At 44.5% G+C, this 19,653-nt stretch overlaps 1 protein-coding gene across 6 annotated transcripts in view; it reads right to left on the reverse strand.

The window, feature by feature from the left end:
• ICE1 (interactor of little elongation complex ELL subunit 1) overlaps positions 1 to 19,653 on the reverse strand; it is an 89,574-nt gene that overhangs the window by 27,647 nt on the left and 42,274 nt on the right. For 5 of the 6 annotated variants that reach the window (XR_006279113.1, XM_038388891.2, XM_043508485.1 and 2 more), the window contains 2 exons: positions 19,335 to 19,503; positions 16,358 to 16,518 (listed from right to left, as the gene is read on the reverse strand). Coding sequence is in view for 5 of the 6 variants with exons in the window: in XM_038388891.2 (XP_038244819.1) it covers positions 16,358 to 16,518; positions 19,335 to 19,503 (330 nt within the window). In the remaining variant the exon portion in view is untranslated. Of the gene's footprint in view, positions 1 to 11,537; positions 12,299 to 16,357; positions 16,519 to 19,334; positions 19,504 to 19,653 lie in introns of those variants that run through there. The other variant, XM_038388893.2, reaches the window with a different exon arrangement.

Here is a 19,653-nt window from a genome sequence, read left to right on the forward strand (position 1 = left end):
CTGGGGAGTCGGAGACCAGTGCCACGACCGGGAACAATCCTGCACCGCGGGGGGGGGGGGGGCGAATTGAAGCCTGGAAGACTGTCAAGGCAATGGTGATGTGCACCATGGTGATCTCTGGTAGGAGGCCCAATGGTACTGTGGATACAGGGATCGGCATCATGGCTCAGATGTCCCGTACCTTGTAAGTGAAGACCTTGGCGTCAGGGACCTGGGCCTTCTGACAGGGGACCGAGGCTGCTTTAGAAGGGGGGTCCCGTAACCGGCTTGCCCAAAGATGCCGGGGCCTTAGCAGGGCCTGTCGCCTGGCTTGGAATCTGCGGTGCCTGCCGGTCTACTTGCTCTTTGGCTGCCAGGCCCGCTTTGGGCACAGATGGCCCTACAAGGGGCTGTGATCCCCTGCCACTCCTGGAGTTGGAGGTGGGTCCCTAGCTGAGCTGGGGGTCCAACTGCAGCGTTACCTCAAGTAGCTCCATGGCAGGCACGTGGCCTAACACAGGTCCTTTCCCTGAAGCCCCCTTTTTCTGTGGAGCTGGCAGCCCCATCGACTTTGACCGCTTCTTAGGCGCCAGCGAGGGGGAATGGCGCCAGCCAGATTTTGGTGCCGGTGGTGAGCTGCACGTCCATGCCAAAGTGCTGGGTGTGGACTCCGATAGAGAGGGCTCCGAGGTAGAACGAAGCGCCGTCTCCTCGAGGAGGGCCCTAAAGAGAATATTCTGCTCCTTTTGAGTTTGAGGGCAAAAGTTTCTGAAGATCCTGCACTTGTCCTTTCTGTGGGACTCCCCCAAACACTTTAAACAGCTATGGGGGGGGGGGGGGGTCACTAATGGGAAGCAGCCAGCTGCACGATGAGCATGGCTTAAAGCCCCCTTCTGAAGCAAAGCCCCTGCCAGGACTCTAACTACTAAACTACTCTAACACTTAACTTAATGGTCTAAGTACCTAACAACTAAAAACAAAGGAGACAGAACAATGGACCACTAATGTTCTTGCGATGCAAGACAAGGCGCTCCAACCAACTATCACAGGCAGCAAGAAACTGACAGGGCATAGGGTTGGCGGTGCCTAATATACCAGCGTATGAGCGTGACACTATCAAGGGGGCGCCACAGCCAACCCTATAGATACTGCTAAGGCAAAAATCTCCAATGACTGTGCACATGGGGGCACACGCACCTAGAATGGAATTGACATGAGCTAGCACTCGAAGAACAGATACTGATAAGTAATCTCTCTTTCATGATTCAAAGGCTCTGTATTTCCATTTCAGGGAGATTAACAAGTAGCGTCCCACGAGGATGTCTGTGGATAAAGTATTCTTAGCTAAATATGGACCACTCTCCCCAACTGGGGATCAGAGCACAAAGCTAAATCCAAAGAGTACTGATTAGTGTACACATTCACCAAACTTCAAGTTGTTGCATTATATATCTCCACTAGGGAAACTGCCAGAGGCATGCCACTAATGGAGTGGTGGCTCTAGTGGAGTCACTCTTTAAACCAGGGGACACTGGTTTTCTTGCAAAGATGTAAGTGTGTTCCTGTGTGGTAAGGAAGTACTATTATCCCAGTTTTACAGATGGGGCATGGAACAACAGAGAGGTTAAGTGACTTGCTCAAGTTCACACAGGAAGTCTTTGGTACTTGAACCCAGATCTCAAGCTAGTGCCATAACCAGTGAACCATCATTCATCTCCCCATATGCTATATATAGCCTATAGGATTTTCTAACAGGCTTGGTATTTTCCAGGTAAAAACAAAGAATCCTTTTTACATCTAGAATATGGAGAAGAGTTTCTCCTGCAAGGAAATGGGGTCTAGGGAAGAACATGAAGGAGATAGTTGGGAATCTGAGACCACTTTAGACACAAAGCTAGGATGGGGCATCAGGGCGACTTTCTACTTGTGTACCATAATACAAGGGGAGTGGCCTAAGCTCATGCACCCGCCTAGCAGATGGCCATTTTGATTGAAAAGCACTCAAGAGGCTTGTGCCAGATACTCATAAGTAGAGCCCATCAACTTAATTAGGTCAAGCTTTAAGTCCATGAAGGTGAGAGCTCACTAACTGGGCAGGAGGGGAGGGGTACACCTTTACCATGTGTGAAAATGGAATTTTCTGCATTTTTTTTTTTTATGAATCCTATGTGCACCTCAGTTTCCCTCTATAATTAGTACTTAACCCTCCCCCATCCCCCAGGACTAAGTCTTCTCTTAGTGGCAGCACAGGACGAGTTTCCTTGCTGTCTGGGTTGTAATGATTAGCGACACTAATGAATTGGCTGAAACCTGCTGAAAGTAACAGATCAATACTGAATTCAAAGGAGACAACGAAAAGCCCCAGTGGCCTGAATATCGACACCTAGGAAATAACACAGAGGAAGGTGGCTTTCCTCCCACCACGCATCACGGAAGCTGAGCAGAGACCCCGCTTAAGAACAGAGGATTGAGACGTGAACAGCAAGGGACAAAGTGTGGGCTTCTGGAGGAAGGTGGCTGCTCTCTCCTAGGACAAACAAGTGAGTCCAAGAGAGAGCCTGAGATAGAATCCACTGTACTTGGCTGGTGATCTGCTCTGGCTTGACCAGAATGGACTATGCTTTAACCTTTATTTCTCTGTGCTAACATAAGGACTTTGAACGCTATGTTCCAGCTGATTAATAAACCCTACTCTGTTTTGAAGATTGTCACTGCAAATACGTGGGCGGGGGGGGGGGAAGAGGGGAGTGCATTAGTCCCTGAAGAGTGTATAAGGGTCTACAATCTATGCCTGACCTATCAGTCCTTGTCCCCATCCTCAAAGAAAACTTGCACAACATTTTCAAAAGACAAGCCTGGGAAATAAAATTCATAACTCCACTAGATACTAAAAATCATGGACTGAACAGACACTGGATTTGTTGTAATAAGCCATAATCTGTAAACCACTATCCCCCTCTTTTTGTCCTATGACTGCAGAGGCATTAATGGACTGCTCTACCTTGAATGGTCCCTTAGAATATGTGCTACCTCGTTATGCTAAATGGATCTGTTCCATCTTGCATTTAGCTATGACACTCAGCGTATCTTTTCTACACCGAAAGAGTTTGTGTGGCTCAAAAGCTTGTATCTCACACCAACAACAGAAGTTGGTCCAATAAAAGATATTACTTCACCCACCTTCTCTCTCTAATACCCTGGGACTGACATGGCTACAACTACACTACATGTAATTACAATAAGCAGATACTGCTCCCATGTGGACTTTTAAGAAAGCTATAGCTATGCCCTGAAACTTCAGGTGTAAAGGGTACTCTAGGACTGCAGGGACCCCAGCTCAAATGGGGTTAGTCCTTTACTCGTGGCCCAAACAGAGAACTGCTTCATTTCTGTTTCTAGCATTTCAATAATATGGATTGGAACATCTGAGACATAGGCTCTCAGGCCAGTGCTGACAAGGCCACACTAGAAGAGAAGATTACTCATCTGTGCAATAACTGAGGTTCTTTGAGATGGTTGTCCCTGTGGGTGCTCCACTTTTAGGTGTTTGAGTGCCCCTGCGCTTCTAGTAGGAGATTTAAAGTAGAAGTGCCCTGGTCGGTGACGCTCATGCTGCTCTGAGTGGGTATTGCAAGCACATCGCCAGCTGCCCCCCCAGTTTCTTCTCTGCCACAGAGGATCGAAGAGAAACTCTGAAGCAGAGGGAAGTAGTGGATCACCCACAGGGACACTCATCTCGAAGACCCTCAGTTACTGCACAGGTGAGTGGTTGTTTCTTCTTCTTCATCTTCCCCTGTGGATGCTCCACTTTTAGGTGACTATGGAGCAGTACCTTTCAGTGAAAGGAGGGGCTTTGGAGATTTTTACTGAGCGGTGGATAACACCGATTCTCCGAAACGAGCGTCAGCAGCTGATTGCTTCTCTATAGCATAATGACTGGTGAAGGTGTGGGGTGATGCCCAGGTAGCTGCTTTACATACATCAATGATGGGTATATCTTTAAGAAAGGCCAGTGATAAGGATATAGCCCTGGTGGAATGCATGTGAAAACTAGAGCGGGGTTCTAGGTAGTGTTCGTGGTAGCATAATCAGATGCACTCTGATATCCATTTTGAAAATTGTTGTTTGGAAATGGTTAATCCTTGATCGTTCCATTGTGGAAACGAACAGTCTGGTGGATTTTCTGAATGTCTTTGTTCTATCTATATAGAACGTGTGTGCTCTACAAACATCCAATGTGAGAAGAGATGCTTCCCTGATGTCAGCATGCGGCTTTGGGAAGAATACAGGTAAGTAGATGAGCTGGTTGAGATGGAAGGATGAGACCATTTTAGGTATGAATTTCGGATGTAGGCGAAGGATTACCTTGTTGAGCAATATGGTGTAAGGTGAAGTTACCATCAGGGCACCAAGCTCTCCAACCCGTTGTGCCGACGTAATTGCGACTAGGAAGGCGACATTCATGGACAAGTGTAATAGTGAGCAGGTAGCCAGAGGCTCAAAAGGTTTCCCCATGAGGATACGGAGGACTAAGTTAAGGTCCCACACAGGGATAGGGTCTCTGACAGTAGGGTATGTATTCTGTATACCCTTAAAGCATTTAATGAGAGGATGTGCGAATATAATGAGGCCATCTACTCTGCAATCACAGCTTTCCATTCCAGATAAGTGTACCCAGAGTGAACTGATAGAAAGAACTGATTTTTTTAGGGTCCGCATATGTTCAAGTATTGCGGGGATTAGGCCATTCAAGGGGAAAGTTGTTTGCGTCCGTAACAGTAAGAAACTACACCACTTTTGAGCATATGTTTTTTGTGTGGTTAATAGTCTGCTGTTCATCAAAATATCCTGGACCTCTGTGGAACAGCCTGCCTCCAGAGGTGTCAGCCACAGATTAGCCATGCCTTGAGATGGAGGATCGGGATGTTGGGGACGGAGACTGAGTCCTGTGTGAGTAGGTGAGGTACGAGTGGAAGGGGCCATGGTGGTGGTGTAATCATCTAGCAGTGCGATCAGGATTACTCGGGATCTGTCCTGTTTTATCTTGTAAAGGACAAGAGATATCAGAGGAATCGGGGGGAAAAGCGTACATTAGAGGTGCTTCCCATTTCATGAGGAAGGCATCCCCAAGGAAGTTCTCCCTGAGTCCTGCCCAGGAGCAGCATTGAGGGCATTTGGTATTGTGGGGCACTGCAAAAAGGTCTATTTTGGGGAACCCTAGTGTTGGAAGATAGTGGTGAGGATTTCTGGGTCCATTTTCTATTCATGTACCTGGGAGAAGTTTCTGCTTAGCTCATCCGCTGTGCTGTTTGGCTTCCCAGTAGGTAGGGTGCTTTGAGAACTATGTTGTGGGAGATGCACCACTCCCAAAGATGAATTGACTCTGTGCAGGGTGGGTAAGATCGAGCCCCACCTTGGTGACATGGGGGTCAAACTGTCTGTAAGGATCTGCACTATCTTATTGTGAATGAGGGGCAGAAAACGGTGGCATGCATTGTGGATCACCTGGAGCGCCAGTAGATTTATGTGGAGCATGGACTCCATGGAAGACCATCTGCCCTGGACGATATGTTCAGACAGGTGTGCCCCCCAGCCCTGGAGAGGTGCATCCGTGGTTATCGTTACTGATGGGGTGTGTCGTTGGAACGGGACACTCAGACATTGGAGTGGTTTGTCCACCAGGATAACGAGTTCTTTATCATGGTGGGCATGGTCAGTCGCTTGTGAATAGAATGTCTGAGGTATGTATACTATATGGAGCTATGCATGAAGGTGCCTCATATGAAGTCGTGTATGTTTCACAACAAACGCGGTTGTTGACATGCGTCCTAGAAGTTGGAGGCATAACCTGGCGGATGTCTGCAGGCTGTTTTGTATAGTTGCTATGAGGTTCATTAATATGAGGAACAGACTTGCCAATGCCGTGGTGCAGTCCAGGTGAGCACCTATGAATTCCAACTGTTGGATCAAAATTAGGGTAGATTTTAGGGCATTGATTTGTAGGCCTAGTCTTATGAACAGATTTGCAGTGAGCAACAAAGCGTCCACTGCCTGTTGGTATGTAGACGCTTTCAACAGGTAATCATCTAGATAGGGGAATACAATTACCCACTATCTGTGAAGATGGGCTGCAACCACAGTGAGGACTTTGGAGAAAACTCACGGGGCCACAGCAAGTCCAAATGGGAGCACTTTGTACTGGAAATGTAGGTTGCCTACTGTGAAACGTCTGTGTGAAGGATGTATGGTAACATGGAAATAGGCATCCTGGAGTCGAGGGCCGAGAGCCAATCTCCCTTCTCCAATGCCAGGGTAACCATCTTGAAACACTGAGTTCTGATAAACTTGTTTAGCTTGCGCAAGTCCCATATGGGCCTCCAGCCACCTGTTTTCTTTTGGATGAGGAAATGGTGCTGTAGAACCTGTACCTCCCAAGCACAGGAGGACTGGGTTTTATTTACACTGAGTTGCAGGAGGGGGATTTATTTCCTGCTGTAGTAGGTGCTCGTGAGAAGGGTCCCTGAAGAGGGACGGGGAAGGAGGGTGGGTTGGTTGAATAGAGGTGAAAGGGATGGAATAGCTCTTGCGTATAATTTCCAGAACCCATTTGTCCGATGTAATGGTTGCCCAGACCAAATAGAAAGGTGTTAAGCAGTCTCCAAGTGGACTGGAATTGGGAGATGGTTGCGATAATGGAATTTGAGGGACTCTCATGCCCTCAACCAAACACTTAAATGCATGACTAGAAGTAGATGGTTGGGACATGTGCATTGCCCTGGTGTCTGACGTTGTCTTGGCTGACATTGGTAGTACTGTCTCTGCAGCTGGGTGTACAGAGCAGTACAGAAGCACTGGGTGTAAAATGCACCCTATTTTTGTTATCAGGTTGTGAATTCCCAAGGTTTTGAGCATAGCACAGGAGTCCTTGAGTGTATGCAAGCTGCATCCGTGGTGTCCGCAAAGAGTTTCTGTCCCTCACAAGGCAAGTCCTCGATCGTGGCCTGGATTTCCTTAGGGAAGTCAGAAAGGTGAAGCCCAGAGGCCCTCTGCATGACTACTGACGTAGCAATGGAGCGAGCCGCCATGTCTGCAGAATCCAATGATGCCTGCAAGGCCATCCTGCAATCAGGGAACCTTCTGAGATGCTCGCTTCGTATTTTTCTTTTTTGTCTGTTGGGAGATGCTCAATAAATGTAGACATCTGGGCAAAAATGTTGAGTGTATTTGGCTAATAGCATGGTAATAGCATTTGGCTAGTAGTTAGCGATGCGTAACTGAAGAGTCGCTGAGGAATAGGCCTTTCTACCAAACAGGTCAAGGCGTTTCCAGTCTTTGTCGTAAGGGGTTGTACGAGCCAGGCATTGTTTTCCCTTTTGAGTAACGGCTTCCACAACCAGTGACTTTGGGCAAAGGTGAGTGAAGAGGAACTCGGCCCTTTTACTGGCATGTAACACTTCTTGTCTGAACATTTACAAGAAGGTGGGCTAATGGCCGCTGTCTGCAACTCTGTTTTTGCTGGGTCCATAATGGCAGAATTAATAGGCAATGCAATCTTAGCCATAGGAGAGGCATGGAGAATGTCAGTGAACTTATACTATGTATCTGGCAGCTCTTCTAAGCAGATACCTAGGGAATCAGCCACACACTTGAATAGATCTTGGAAAGATTGAAAGTCATCCCCCAGTGTGGGCGGAGGCATAATTGTGTCCTCTGGGGATGATGAAGAAATATGGGTAGGAGGTATTAAGTCGTCATTGCCCTCCTGCTCCTCCCCAGCGATTTCAGGGGAAGCAGTGGTAACCAGTGAAGTAGATCTAGCTCAGGAGTCGGCAACCTTTGAGAAGTGGCGTGCCAAGTTTTCATTAAGGTTTCGTGTGCCAATAATAAATTTTACATTTACAGGTGGCCCCCCGACAGAACTCCAGCCTAGCAGCAGGCTGAGTGGGGCTGGTGGCCAGGACCTCAGCTGGCAAGGGGGTGGTGGCCGGAACCCCAGACCATCAGCGGGCTGAGCGGAGTGGCAGACAGAATCCCAGGCTGGCAGCGGCACACCTGCTGCTCGTCTGGGGTTCTGCCAGCTCCTGCCAGCCGGGGTCCTGGCTGCTACCCTGCTCAGCCTGCTATGGGCCAGGGGTTCCGTTCACCCAGGCAGGCAGTGGGCTGAGCAGGACCAGCGGCCAAGACCCCAGCTGGCAAGGGGCCAGAACTCCAGACCATCAGCAGGCTGAGCTGGGCTGGCCGACAGAACCCCAGACAGGCAGCGGGCTGAGCGGCTCAGCCCACCGCCAGCCGGGGTCCCAGCCGCTAGCCCCACTCAGCCTGCTGCCGGCCAGGGGTTCCGTTCACCCAGACCGGCAGCAGGTTGAGCGGCTCAGCCCGCTGCTGATCTGGGGTTCCATCTGCTGGCTCTTGCCAGCCAGGGTCTCAGCTACCTGCTCCCGGGGTTCCATTCACCCAGGCAGGCAGCAGGCCGAATGGGACCGGCGGCCGGGACCCCGGCTGGCAGCAGCGTGCCAGTAAAAATCTGCTTGCTTGCCAACCCCTGATTTAGCTGATCTTCGTGTTCTGGACCTGAATTGGTTAGAGGGATGAATATTGTGAGCCCTGTACAGAGCCCATGGGTCCCAGTATGGCCAGTTTGGTGGGAGGGCTATTGGAGGGGGCATCCATTGAGAGGGTTGCAGCCCTGAGGTTCCAGGTTTGGGTGATGAACCCCACAGCCAGTTAATCTTCCTCAGCGCTTGAGAGAGGAGGGGCTGAGCCAGCAGGTGTAGCTGTGAGACTCATTGCTGGTCTGGCTGGGGTGCCATCTGTGCCAGGGGTGGAGACAATGATCAGGTCTGCCTGGCTAATGAAATGCTGTGGCACTGGGAAGTTAGATGCAGGCATGGCATGCACATAGACGTTAGTCAGCATCTGTGCTGCCGGTGCTGTAGGCTTGCTGTAATATATAGGAACAGCAGGTGGCACCATAGCACTGCTCCATGCCCGGGCTTCAACTCTCTAAGCTGTGAGGGAACAGGCTTAGTTTTGCTGTGGCTGCCTGTCTCAGAGCTAGACTGCATTGGGTCTTTTGTTCCTCGAGTTGCCTCTGCATTGGAGCAACCCAGTGCCATGTGGTCTGAGGCACGTGGTGTGTGCCGACGGTACCAGGGCAGATTTAGCAGTCGGAGATTACCTTTTGCATGGTGATTTTCCCTCGGGGGGAGGAGTGAGACCGCTTCTTTGTTTTCATGGGGGCTGGGTCCTTTGTGCTCATCTTAGAGGAGGATCCCATGTCCGACACGGCAGTTGGTGAGCAAGTGAGCTGGTAGGGAAGGGTCCCTTGCTCAGGGTCAGAGGCAGGACACAGGGATTTCTCCAAAGCATCAGTTTGAGCTGGAGTTCCCTAGCCTTTCTGGTCCCTGCCGTTAACTTTTTGCAGTGGTGGTACTTCTGTGTAACGCGAGTCTCCCCCAGGTAGCGAACACACTGGGAGTGTCCATCAGAAGCTGGTACTGACAGTCTGCAGGTGAGGCAACGTTTAAAGCCTGGGGAGCCAGGCATAGCCGTTTGAAGAGGGTCTCTGGTTATTGTTTTTTAAATGAAAAGGGAAGAGACAGGAACCCCGCAGAGAACAGAAGGGGTAATTTTGGGCAAAAAAGGAAAGGAAATATTCTGAGGAAAAGTATTCTGAGGTGCTGCTCTTCCGACCGAAGCCAACGGTGGCAAAGAAACAATGGGGGAACGGTTGGCTACACACAGAGAGCAGCATGCACTGGCTGCAGCGTATGTGTGGCCAATCAGGGCACTGCTACCTTAAATCTCTGACTAGAAGCGCAGGGGCGCTCAAATACCTAAAAGTGGAGCACTCACAGGGACACTCCTCAAAGAACTAACAATTTTGGTTCTGTCCAATCTAATCATCTTTATAATGCTAGATATCAGGGAAAAGGGAGGGAAGCCATTTAAAAAAAAAAAGCGTGGTTCCAACAGAGCAGAAACCTATCCAAGAGGGAGCTTCAGTGCTCTTGTGCAAGGTATGTGGGAATTTAAAGTTTTGTTCAGATAGAGGTCCACTACTGGGTGGCTGCATCTGTGCTCTGGACACAATAGGTTTCAAGGTTCACAAAAAAAAATCTTCCTCTCCATTCTCATCCTTTGCCAGATGCAGCACAACAGAAAAGATTTGACTTTGGATGTACCACAGCCCATTTTCCTGTGTCTTCAGATAAGACCAGAGAAGATGCTCCCCTCCTGCTTCTTGATGTAATACATGGCCATGGAGTAGTCTGTAAACACTTGTTCTACAAGTCTTGAGGACCCATTGTACTGCCCTGAATTTCAGTACGCTAACACAGCCTCTAGACTTCTAGATGTTCCAGAGGGCTTATACTTGGATGTCTCAACATGTGGGAATTCTGTATTAAATTTCTTCTTGACAGATAAAGTAGTACTGATCACAGAACTAAAAAATGATTACTTAAGTACAAGTGATCATGACTTAATCACATTTATAATGTGCTAATAGAATAAAATCCAGATCAATGCTATGCATATTTGGTACTTTAAAAGGGCCAATTTCACAAAGTTGAAAATAATTATGAGAAATCAGCTGGGAGGAAGAATTTAATCAGAAAAATGTGAATGGTAATTGGGAATTGTTTAAGAACACTTTACTAGATGCATAAAAAGCCCCAATTGATGAAGACTCATTAAAAAACAACCTGGTTTAGGGGGGAAGTTATATAAAACAAATGGAAAAAAGGGGAAGTTGATAGTAATGAATATAAATGGGAAGGTAGGAATTGTAGAAAGTTGAAAAGGGAAGTAAAGAAACACAAACAGAATTTTATGGCCAGAAGAGCTAATGGCAGTAAGTGGGAGTTTTTTTTAAGCATACTAGGAAATGCATCCGATGAAGTGAGCTGTAGCTCACGAAAGCTTATGCTCTAATAAATTTGTTAGTCTCTAAGGTGCCACAAATAGTCTGTATTAGCAAAAAGAAAACGAGTAACACGGCTGCCACTCTGAAACCTGTCATTAGGAACAAACAGAATCCTTACAATTGTATTGGTCCATTACTAGGTGGAAATGGTAGAATTATCATTAATAATGTAGAAGAGAGTGTTCAAACATTTCTGTTCCATATTTGGAGAAAGACAGATGATAAAGTATTCTACTTCTTTCACTCCACTAATACCTCAGGAGTATGTTAAACAGCAGCCACTAAAGTTAGACATTCTAAAACCAGTAGGTCCGGATAACTTAAATCCAAGAGTCTTTAAAGAGCTGGCTGGACCAGCAGTGCTGATCTTCAATAAGTCTTGGAGCACTGGGGAAGTTCCAGAAAACTAGAAGAAACCTAACCTTGTGTCATTATTTAACAACAGTAAATGTGATGACCCTAGTAATTTATAGGCCTATCAGTCGGACATCAACCCTGGGAAAGATATTAGAGTGGCTGATACGGGACTTGCATAATAAAGAATTAAAGAAAGGTAATATAATTAATGCCAATCAACATGAATTTATGTAAAACAGATGTGGTTAAATTAACCTGATTTTTTTTAAATGAGATTAAAAATCTGGTTGATAAAAGCTAGTAGTATTGATGTAATACGACTTCTGTAAAGCATTTTACTTGATACTGCACAAAATTTTGATTAAAACACTAGAAAAATATGGAATTAACATGGCATACATTAAATGGATTAAAAACTGGCTAACTGATAGATCTCAAAACATAACTGTAAATGACAAATCATTATTCAACAGGTATGTTTGTAGTGGGGACCCAAAGAAATAAATTCTTGGTCCTATGCTATTTAACATTTTTATTAATGACCTGGAAGAAACCACAAAATCACCACCAATAAAGTTTGCAGATGACACGCACTGGAGTGGTAAATAATGAAGTGGACAGGTCACTAACACAGAGTGCTCTGGATCACTAGTTTAGTTGTGCTCAAGCAAACAATACACGTTCTAATATGTCTAAGTGTAAATATATAAATCTAGAGACAAAGTACGTAGGCCATACTTATTGAATGGGTGTTCTATCCTGGGAAGCAGGGATTCGGGGTCATAATGGATAATCATTATGAAGGTGAGCTCCCAGAGCAACACTGGGGCCAAAAGAACTAATGCAAACCTGGGATGCATAAACAGGGGAAGCTCGAATAGGAGTCGAGAGTCTATTTTACCTCTGTATTTGGCACTGGTACGACTGCTACTGGAATACTGTGCCCAGTTCTGGTATCCACAATTCAAGAATGTTGATAAACTGGAAGAGGTTTGTTGAAGGTTAAGGGGTGACTTGATCACTGTCTATAAGAACCTACACAGGGAACAAATATTTAATAATGGGCTCTTCAATCTAACAGAGAATGGTATAACATGATGCAATGGCTGGAATTTGAGGCTAGAAAAATTCAGATTGGAAATAAGGTGTACATTTTTAACAGTCAAAGAGACTTAAATCACTGGAACAACTTACAAAGGGTCATAGTGAATTCTTCAACACTGATAAATTTTAAAGCAATACTGGTTATCTTTCTAGAAGATGCACACTGCAAATTATTTTGGAGAAGTTCTGTGGCCTGTGTTACACAGTAGGTCAGACTAGACCCATTGAGTCCCCTTCTGGCCTTGGATTCTAGGAACAATGTGCACCCCAGTCCAGAATAGACACATCAGTGTTTATTACGATTAAAAGGGATGGGGCAGAATAAAGGATACCTCCTGGAGAATTTTGTTCCTGTTCTACCATCAAGAAAGCTGTTGGAGCACTTGAAGAGGGATGGTCTGTCTCCTCTGAAAGCAGTGCATATTTAGTGTGCAGTGTTCTGCCACCTAGCGCTGCAAAGATCTCATGTTCAGACAAGCAAACAATGTTACATAGGTCAATAAGGACATCAGACCTAATTGCCTTAGCAAACACTGTGCGGTCTGCACTGATTATTCAGAGAATCTCTGATGCCCCTAAAACTTTCCTATGCCAATGGTGATATCTGAGGGATCCACTCCCTGTAAAGGGCCAAGGAGACTGCGGTCTCAAGACCTTAGCAGAAGGTACTGTTAAATCTATAGCAGGGGGATCTCTCTTAAATCCTACAAGAAGATTTTGGCACACAAGCTGGGCTCATTCAGTACTACCAACAGGCCCATTAGGGTATCAGGCTCCAGGCTAGGGATCAGCAACTTTTTCCACACGCGGCTCAGGAGGGAAATCCGCTGGCGGGCTGGGACAGTTTGTTTACCTGCAGTGTCTGGAGGTTTGGCCGATTGCAGCCCCCGTTGGCCTGGCGAACCGTGGCCAGCGGGAGCGGCAATCGGCCGAACCTGCGGACGCTGCAGGTAAACAAACCCTCCTCGCCCGCCAGCAGATTTCCCTCATGGGAAAACGTGCCAAAGGTTGCTAATCCCTGCTCTAGGCAACAACAGGCAAGAGATAAGCCTGGACCCACAACATCTCTCTTCCTTCTGGACCCGAGAATGAAGGCAGAGCAAGATGTACATTGGGTAGCAGAGTGGGACTCATCCATACAGAAGGGACTGGATGTGGGTCTCAGATTCTGGTATGATTGTTGGACAAGAGGTATACCGCTTGTAGGCTTTAGGGGGTTCAAGATCCAACACAATCTCAGTAAGGGGCCCAGTCCCAACAGCAGGTTATGACTATTTATACTACAACTAATTAAACTACACTATGCTATTTACAATATAATGTACAAGGCTAGGGTTTGACCGGAGGACACAATAGAATGAGTTCTGTTCCATGTGTGGCAGTGACAAAGGAAAAAGCTGGTGGGGTGGAGGGTGCACTCCCTTATATAGGGCAGGTCAATGATGTCACCTTCATACGATATCTCTCCTCACCCAACAGATATTGCTTTTCAAGGTAGTTCAGAAGCTCAATATCAGAGGGGTCAAATTCCATGAGTGGCAATTCAGAGGCCCTCAAGTAGAAATACCAATTTTAAGATTGCCTTACAACCTTAATTCTGCCCCCTTCTGCGTCCACCCAGTGCACTGAATGAGAAAGGGATTCTACTGGAAAAAACAAATATGTGATCATGTAAATTAAAGACTGCATCATAATGCAAACACACAAGGAGGCAAAATTAAGGTTGTACAGGCAACTGTAAATCTGGCATTTTTAAACTTGAATACTTGACCTGCAATCTATATTTTAAAGACAGATTTTTTTGTATGTAATTTTCTAAGGTTTGTTGGGATTTTTTAAAAAGGAAAAAGAAACTTTTCTATTATACAATTGTAACTACTGCCCCATCCTGCATCATCAGCAGGCTTGATCCCTAATCCTCCAGCACTGCATAAACTCCTACAACTTGAGATATAGGGTGAATGAGACTAGCAGGCAGAATGAGTATGCTTATCTCAGAGTGGGAATAAATCACTGGTATCACACACTGGGTCTCCAGACCAGTTCTCAGCTCTGCTTGCTGGATGTAGGGGATCTCCTGCCTTATGTGGTTGCCCCATGGACAGTCAGGAGAAGCTGCTAGCATATTCGTGTGCTGGGTCTGAGGGGCTATGGGAGGAATCCAGCCTGGTCTTCTTCGTGCCCTACACTACTACAGATGCTCTGGTAGCACCCAGATGTTTCCAATGCAGCATGTACTGCTGCTGCAGTGGTATGGGCCCAGCTCTTTAGAACATTCATGTTAAGTTATTTTGTCATTTACCAAAATTTTCAGAGTAAAGCAAACTGAAGGTAAACAGTAATTTTTAACTGTTAAACACCCAAAATATTTGTTTTAAAATTCTTCCCCTTCCTTCCACAAGTTAAGAAAACTCTGTTACCATGCAATGATTACAAATCTTATCCTATTCAGAGTTAATCTGCATCAACATTTATAAAATTGAGTGATCCACAACTCAGGAAGCAGCTAGGATGTGCACAGTTTATAAATAAAATTTGTTGCTCAGTTTAGTCTTCGCTTCTGGGCATGTTATTCAAACAAATGTTTCAACTATGTAAATTTACACTATTCATTTGACTTGTAAATTATGCTGTAAATTTAAGACATCTGAAGGATCCTGCACAAACAAAACAACCACTTCAGAAACATGCTCTGAAGCAACCTAGAACTGCTCCAACTCCTCTAGAATCACTCATCTCTTACTTTAGAGGTAGCAGTTCTTTTTATTCAAACCATTTAATATTTTGCATTGTTGGAAGAATCCATCCCAGAGAAACATGCACTACCAGCCAAAACTTCCAGTTCATAGGGATTTACAGAACATAAATGAGAAATGATGTGAAAGTTGCTGAAATACTCACTGCAATGGCACCAAAGAAAACTAGAAAAACCCCGAAAGAATCAGTAATTATACATTTTGCTACAGAAGTATATTATTATACTACTGTTTTCTTAGGCCTGAGCTACACACAGTTGTGCATGCCTTTTTTTTTTTTTTTTAAACTGAAATGGTTATACCAGGTAGAACTTCTAGTGTTGGACACAATTATACTGTACAAAGGTGTCTTATACCAATGTAGCTTATTCCCTTTCACATACAGGAATTGTTGTATTGGTATAATAGTTTTATATATTGGTATAAAAGTGTATCTACACAAGGAAGATTACACCATTAAACATAACAGTATAAAGCAGTACAACTTGTCTACAGACAAGTCCTTTATGAAATGTAGGCAGATTTAGAAGTTTATAATGGAGGCAACTAATTTTACTACGCCAAATGGAATGTAGTTATTGAAATGTAATACTTTTATGCACTAAAGTAACTATAGCCCATTACATTAGATATGAAACATACTCTGTATGCATACAAGTGTTGGTGTGTTACAAAGGTTTATCAGCATGAGTGAGATGGCCATATTACTTGTTAGTAGCAAAACCACAGGTGAGTTATGTAGGTCATCCCATAAAAATAATCTCATGGGGAGGGGGGGACGGACAACAATGGCCTTTATTCCTATAGAGAGAAGGTTGGGGGAAGGTATGGAAGGGGTGAGTTTTAGGATGGAACAGAGAGGAAAGCTATGGGGTCATGTATGAGAGATAGTGAGAGTTAAGATTGGGAGGGAGGCGGGAAAGGTTTTATAAAATCAGAGTTAAAACAGGAAGATCAGGGAAAAGCTAATAGACTTGCAGGCAAAGTTTAAAAAAAAGAAAAGGTTTAGTAAGAAAAAAGATACACCAAGGTTTTAATAAAATGAGACTTGACAGTAGTAAAAAAGCTATAAAAAGCAGTAGCATTAGTTGTGAAATTTAATAGATTATGTGGGGGACTTTTACAGTGTGCCTTCTTTGCCTTTAGTCTGCAAGTTGTATAATTAGGCTTTGATCTTTCATAGGAATCAGTGCAGGCATAAGGGACCTACCCAAACAGTAAAAGTGCAAGTTACCTTTTCCCAACTGAGATAAGCACGCAGACAGTTCAGCACCTCTCCTCGTGCACGTTTCCTGACAACTAACTGCATAGCTTTGTTAATCACGCCTTGGAAGGAGAATATATCATCCCACACATTTGTGATAAACAAAGTTAATTTGGCAGATTCTGGGAAGTCTGGAAGAGAAACGAGAAAGGATAAATCAAAAAAGATAAACCTCTGAATACCCTTTTAAATCTACTGCTCAGATTGCAAAGGCTAACTTCTTACAGGTATTTTTCCTAATTTTTCCAGTGTGTATAACAGGTACACAAGACAAATTAGCATATTTAAAGCAAATTTTTGAGCTACTTTACTAAAGTAATTTTCAGAAAATTAGTATACAATCTTGGCATATACACAGTACCTTCAAAATCATTCATCTTTTAAATAGGAATTGTAGGAACTGGTAGCACAATTCAAATTAATGATTTTTGGCATATTGTTAAAGTTAAACCCAAGATTATGAGATCTGACAAAGATATTTCAGTTTATTTTGTGCAGTTGACACTGTCTATTTATTTGCATTGTTTCCCCTTGTGTGGGGTTTCATTTTTGAACCTAGTAATACCTCTGGCCTTCACAAAATCCTCTGGCAAGGAGTTCCACAGGTTGACTCTGAACTGTGTGAAGAAATACTCCCTTAGGTTTGTTTTAAACTGGCTGCCTATTAATTCCATTGCATGACTCCTGATTCTTGTGTTATTGGTCAACACAACCATCCACTCTGACTCCTGCACACAAAACCTACAGAATTTCTCCCACAAACTGGATTATTCCTTATTCTTTAGAATGATATCTAACATCACTTTAAAGACTAAGTGAAGGTGAGTCCCACCACTAGCCTCTGGTAATTGTTAATTACTCTCACGGCTGCAAAACCATATCCTATTTCAAGGTTCAACTTCCAACCACTGAATCTTGTTATACCTTTGTCAGCAAGGTTGAACCCCCTTCCTGCAATATCAGATATTTTTCCATTTATAAGTACCTATACCCAGTAACCATGTCACCTCAACTTTTTCTGCCTTTAGTTGAGTTCCTTAAGCCGCACATCATAAGTGTTGTCTTGTTCCTTTGTGAGTCTGTCTACAAACTGAAATAAAAATAGTCGTATTTGGAGAGCAGGACTGGTAATTAATCACCCTCCTCTGGAGGCTAGCTGGCAAGTACACCTTAAAACTCAAGAGGTCCAATTTACTTTGGGTCCTTCTGAGTAGATTTAAGTTTGGATTTCTCCTGACTAGCTGCTACTACAAGTGAACCTGGTCCCAGATGGGTGTAAATATATTCAAACCCCTTACAGGGACCTGATGCCTCCTGTTAACTCATTTTGAAGCAGCCACTGTAGATGCAGTAGTTCCTCATTTATGGGCATGGTGATCCCTCTGCGGTAGAAGCATGAACGATGTGCAAGAGTTTGTTATTCCTCTTGAGCTACCTCTCCAACTGTATATCCAAGGTCTCCACCATGTGTTTCATGAGCTCCTTCAACACCTTGAATTCATCCACCAATGCAGCTATAGAAAGATTCACTTCCTCATCTGGGAGGAATGAGAAGATAGCAGAAGGGATCAGCTCTTCTCCTCACAGCTGATGCTCTTCTTCACTATCTTTTTCTTGCCTCTACAGTATCCAAGACTGCACCAGCTAGTTTATCGGAGGTGATTTAAATTTGTCTCTTCTGGGTAGAATGAACTAGCCCAAATAACAGAGGCTGATGCAGGCTTTCTGGAGTATGGCTGTACGCTCCGGATGTCCAATAGGGCCATGGCTGCTAAAGGTAGAAAAACTGAGGTAGGGAAGACGTGGTGGGGGGCAAGTGTCAGGAGGGATGCTCCTTATAAGGGCCAACTCTTTTTTGCTGCCTCTCATGGAATCCTCTCTCATGGACTCCTTTCCTGACTCCCACTGGAGGGAAAGGTGGACAGGTGGTAGATGAGTCCCTACTATACCCAGCAAAGGAATAAACTTTCATTCTACAGCCGGTGGAAGAGAGATTGATACTGGGGATACCTACCTAATCTGACATTCCAGTGACTAACTCTGATGGCCAGAAGTGTCCAATCTTGCATACAAGATGTGCGTGCTCAGTGAGCAGACTATGTGGACAATCACCTGAAGAAGAACTTGGTATCAATACAGTATGCTGAACGTGACCCTCTCTGTTAACAATGTACTGTACCCTGTTAGTGAAGGATTTCTTCATGTTAAAGACATCAGCAGCATTTATGTTCATCATGTATAAACCATATATGAAGAATTTTAACTACAAGCTCCATAGCCATGGACAGAGGGAAAGAAATACATGCACACATGGATGGAAGAGAGCGGATACTGGTGAACGAAGAATTATCTTCATGATCATTCTGATGCTCCAGTGAACTCTACTGAAATATCTCATCACCACCTGCACCATGCAGCAAGTACTATGTTTGTTCTCAATAAGACAAGAGAAGGTTAGGAAAGTTGCTTGAGAATCAGACAAGACTGCAGGTAGAAGGCCAATGCAAAAGCAGGCTACAGGGTAAGAAAATCATGGTGCTCCAAGAGAACAAGATTAGAACTTTCAGTGAGTCCCCTTGGTGATTCCCATGAGATAAATATGCCAAGTAACACAGGGATTCTAACAGTGTTTAAAACAGAATGTTAAGCAATCATATGTTGCAAACAAATGTTTTGCTATGATTTATTTAGATTTAAATAAAAATTTAAATAATTTGTTGCTATTTACACGGTTTATTCTGAATTTCTCTAAACTTGAACACTGAAAAATCAATGCAGACAATTTTAATTTTTGATATTCACCTTCAAGTTCTTAGAACTACAGTGTGTTTTGGGATTGTTTGCTTAAACAGCTTTCGTTGGAGTTTAATATCTATGAAGCATGTGATGAAAACACAATCTAGAAAGGAAAAGCATACAAACACAAAATGGCTACGTCACACCATACCTTCCTTAAGTAAGCTGTAGCAGAAGAGGCGAGCTCTTTCCAAATCTCCCAACTGCCGACAGATTCCTACGTATACTCTACATAAAGCCTGAGTAAAATTGTGGTTCAAAGACATCTTCTGAGTTTTCAGTTTATTGAGAATAGTATGCAGTAGTGGCTCTGCTAAATGCTGTAACACACAAAAGCGATTTTTACAACATTAATTATCCATAGTACAGTTGACAGAACTTCACAAGTATTATTCTGGGTGTATGCTGAGTAAACAGCTGTGACATTGTCCTTGAAAAAAAAATACCAAGCTCTTGGTGAAACTTGCAAC

Source organism: Dermochelys coriacea, chromosome 2 (assembly GCF_009764565.3).
Source record: "Dermochelys coriacea isolate rDerCor1 chromosome 2, rDerCor1.pri.v4, whole genome shotgun sequence".
In the NCBI taxonomy this organism is placed as follows: domain Eukaryota; kingdom Metazoa; phylum Chordata; order Testudines; family Dermochelyidae; genus Dermochelys; species Dermochelys coriacea.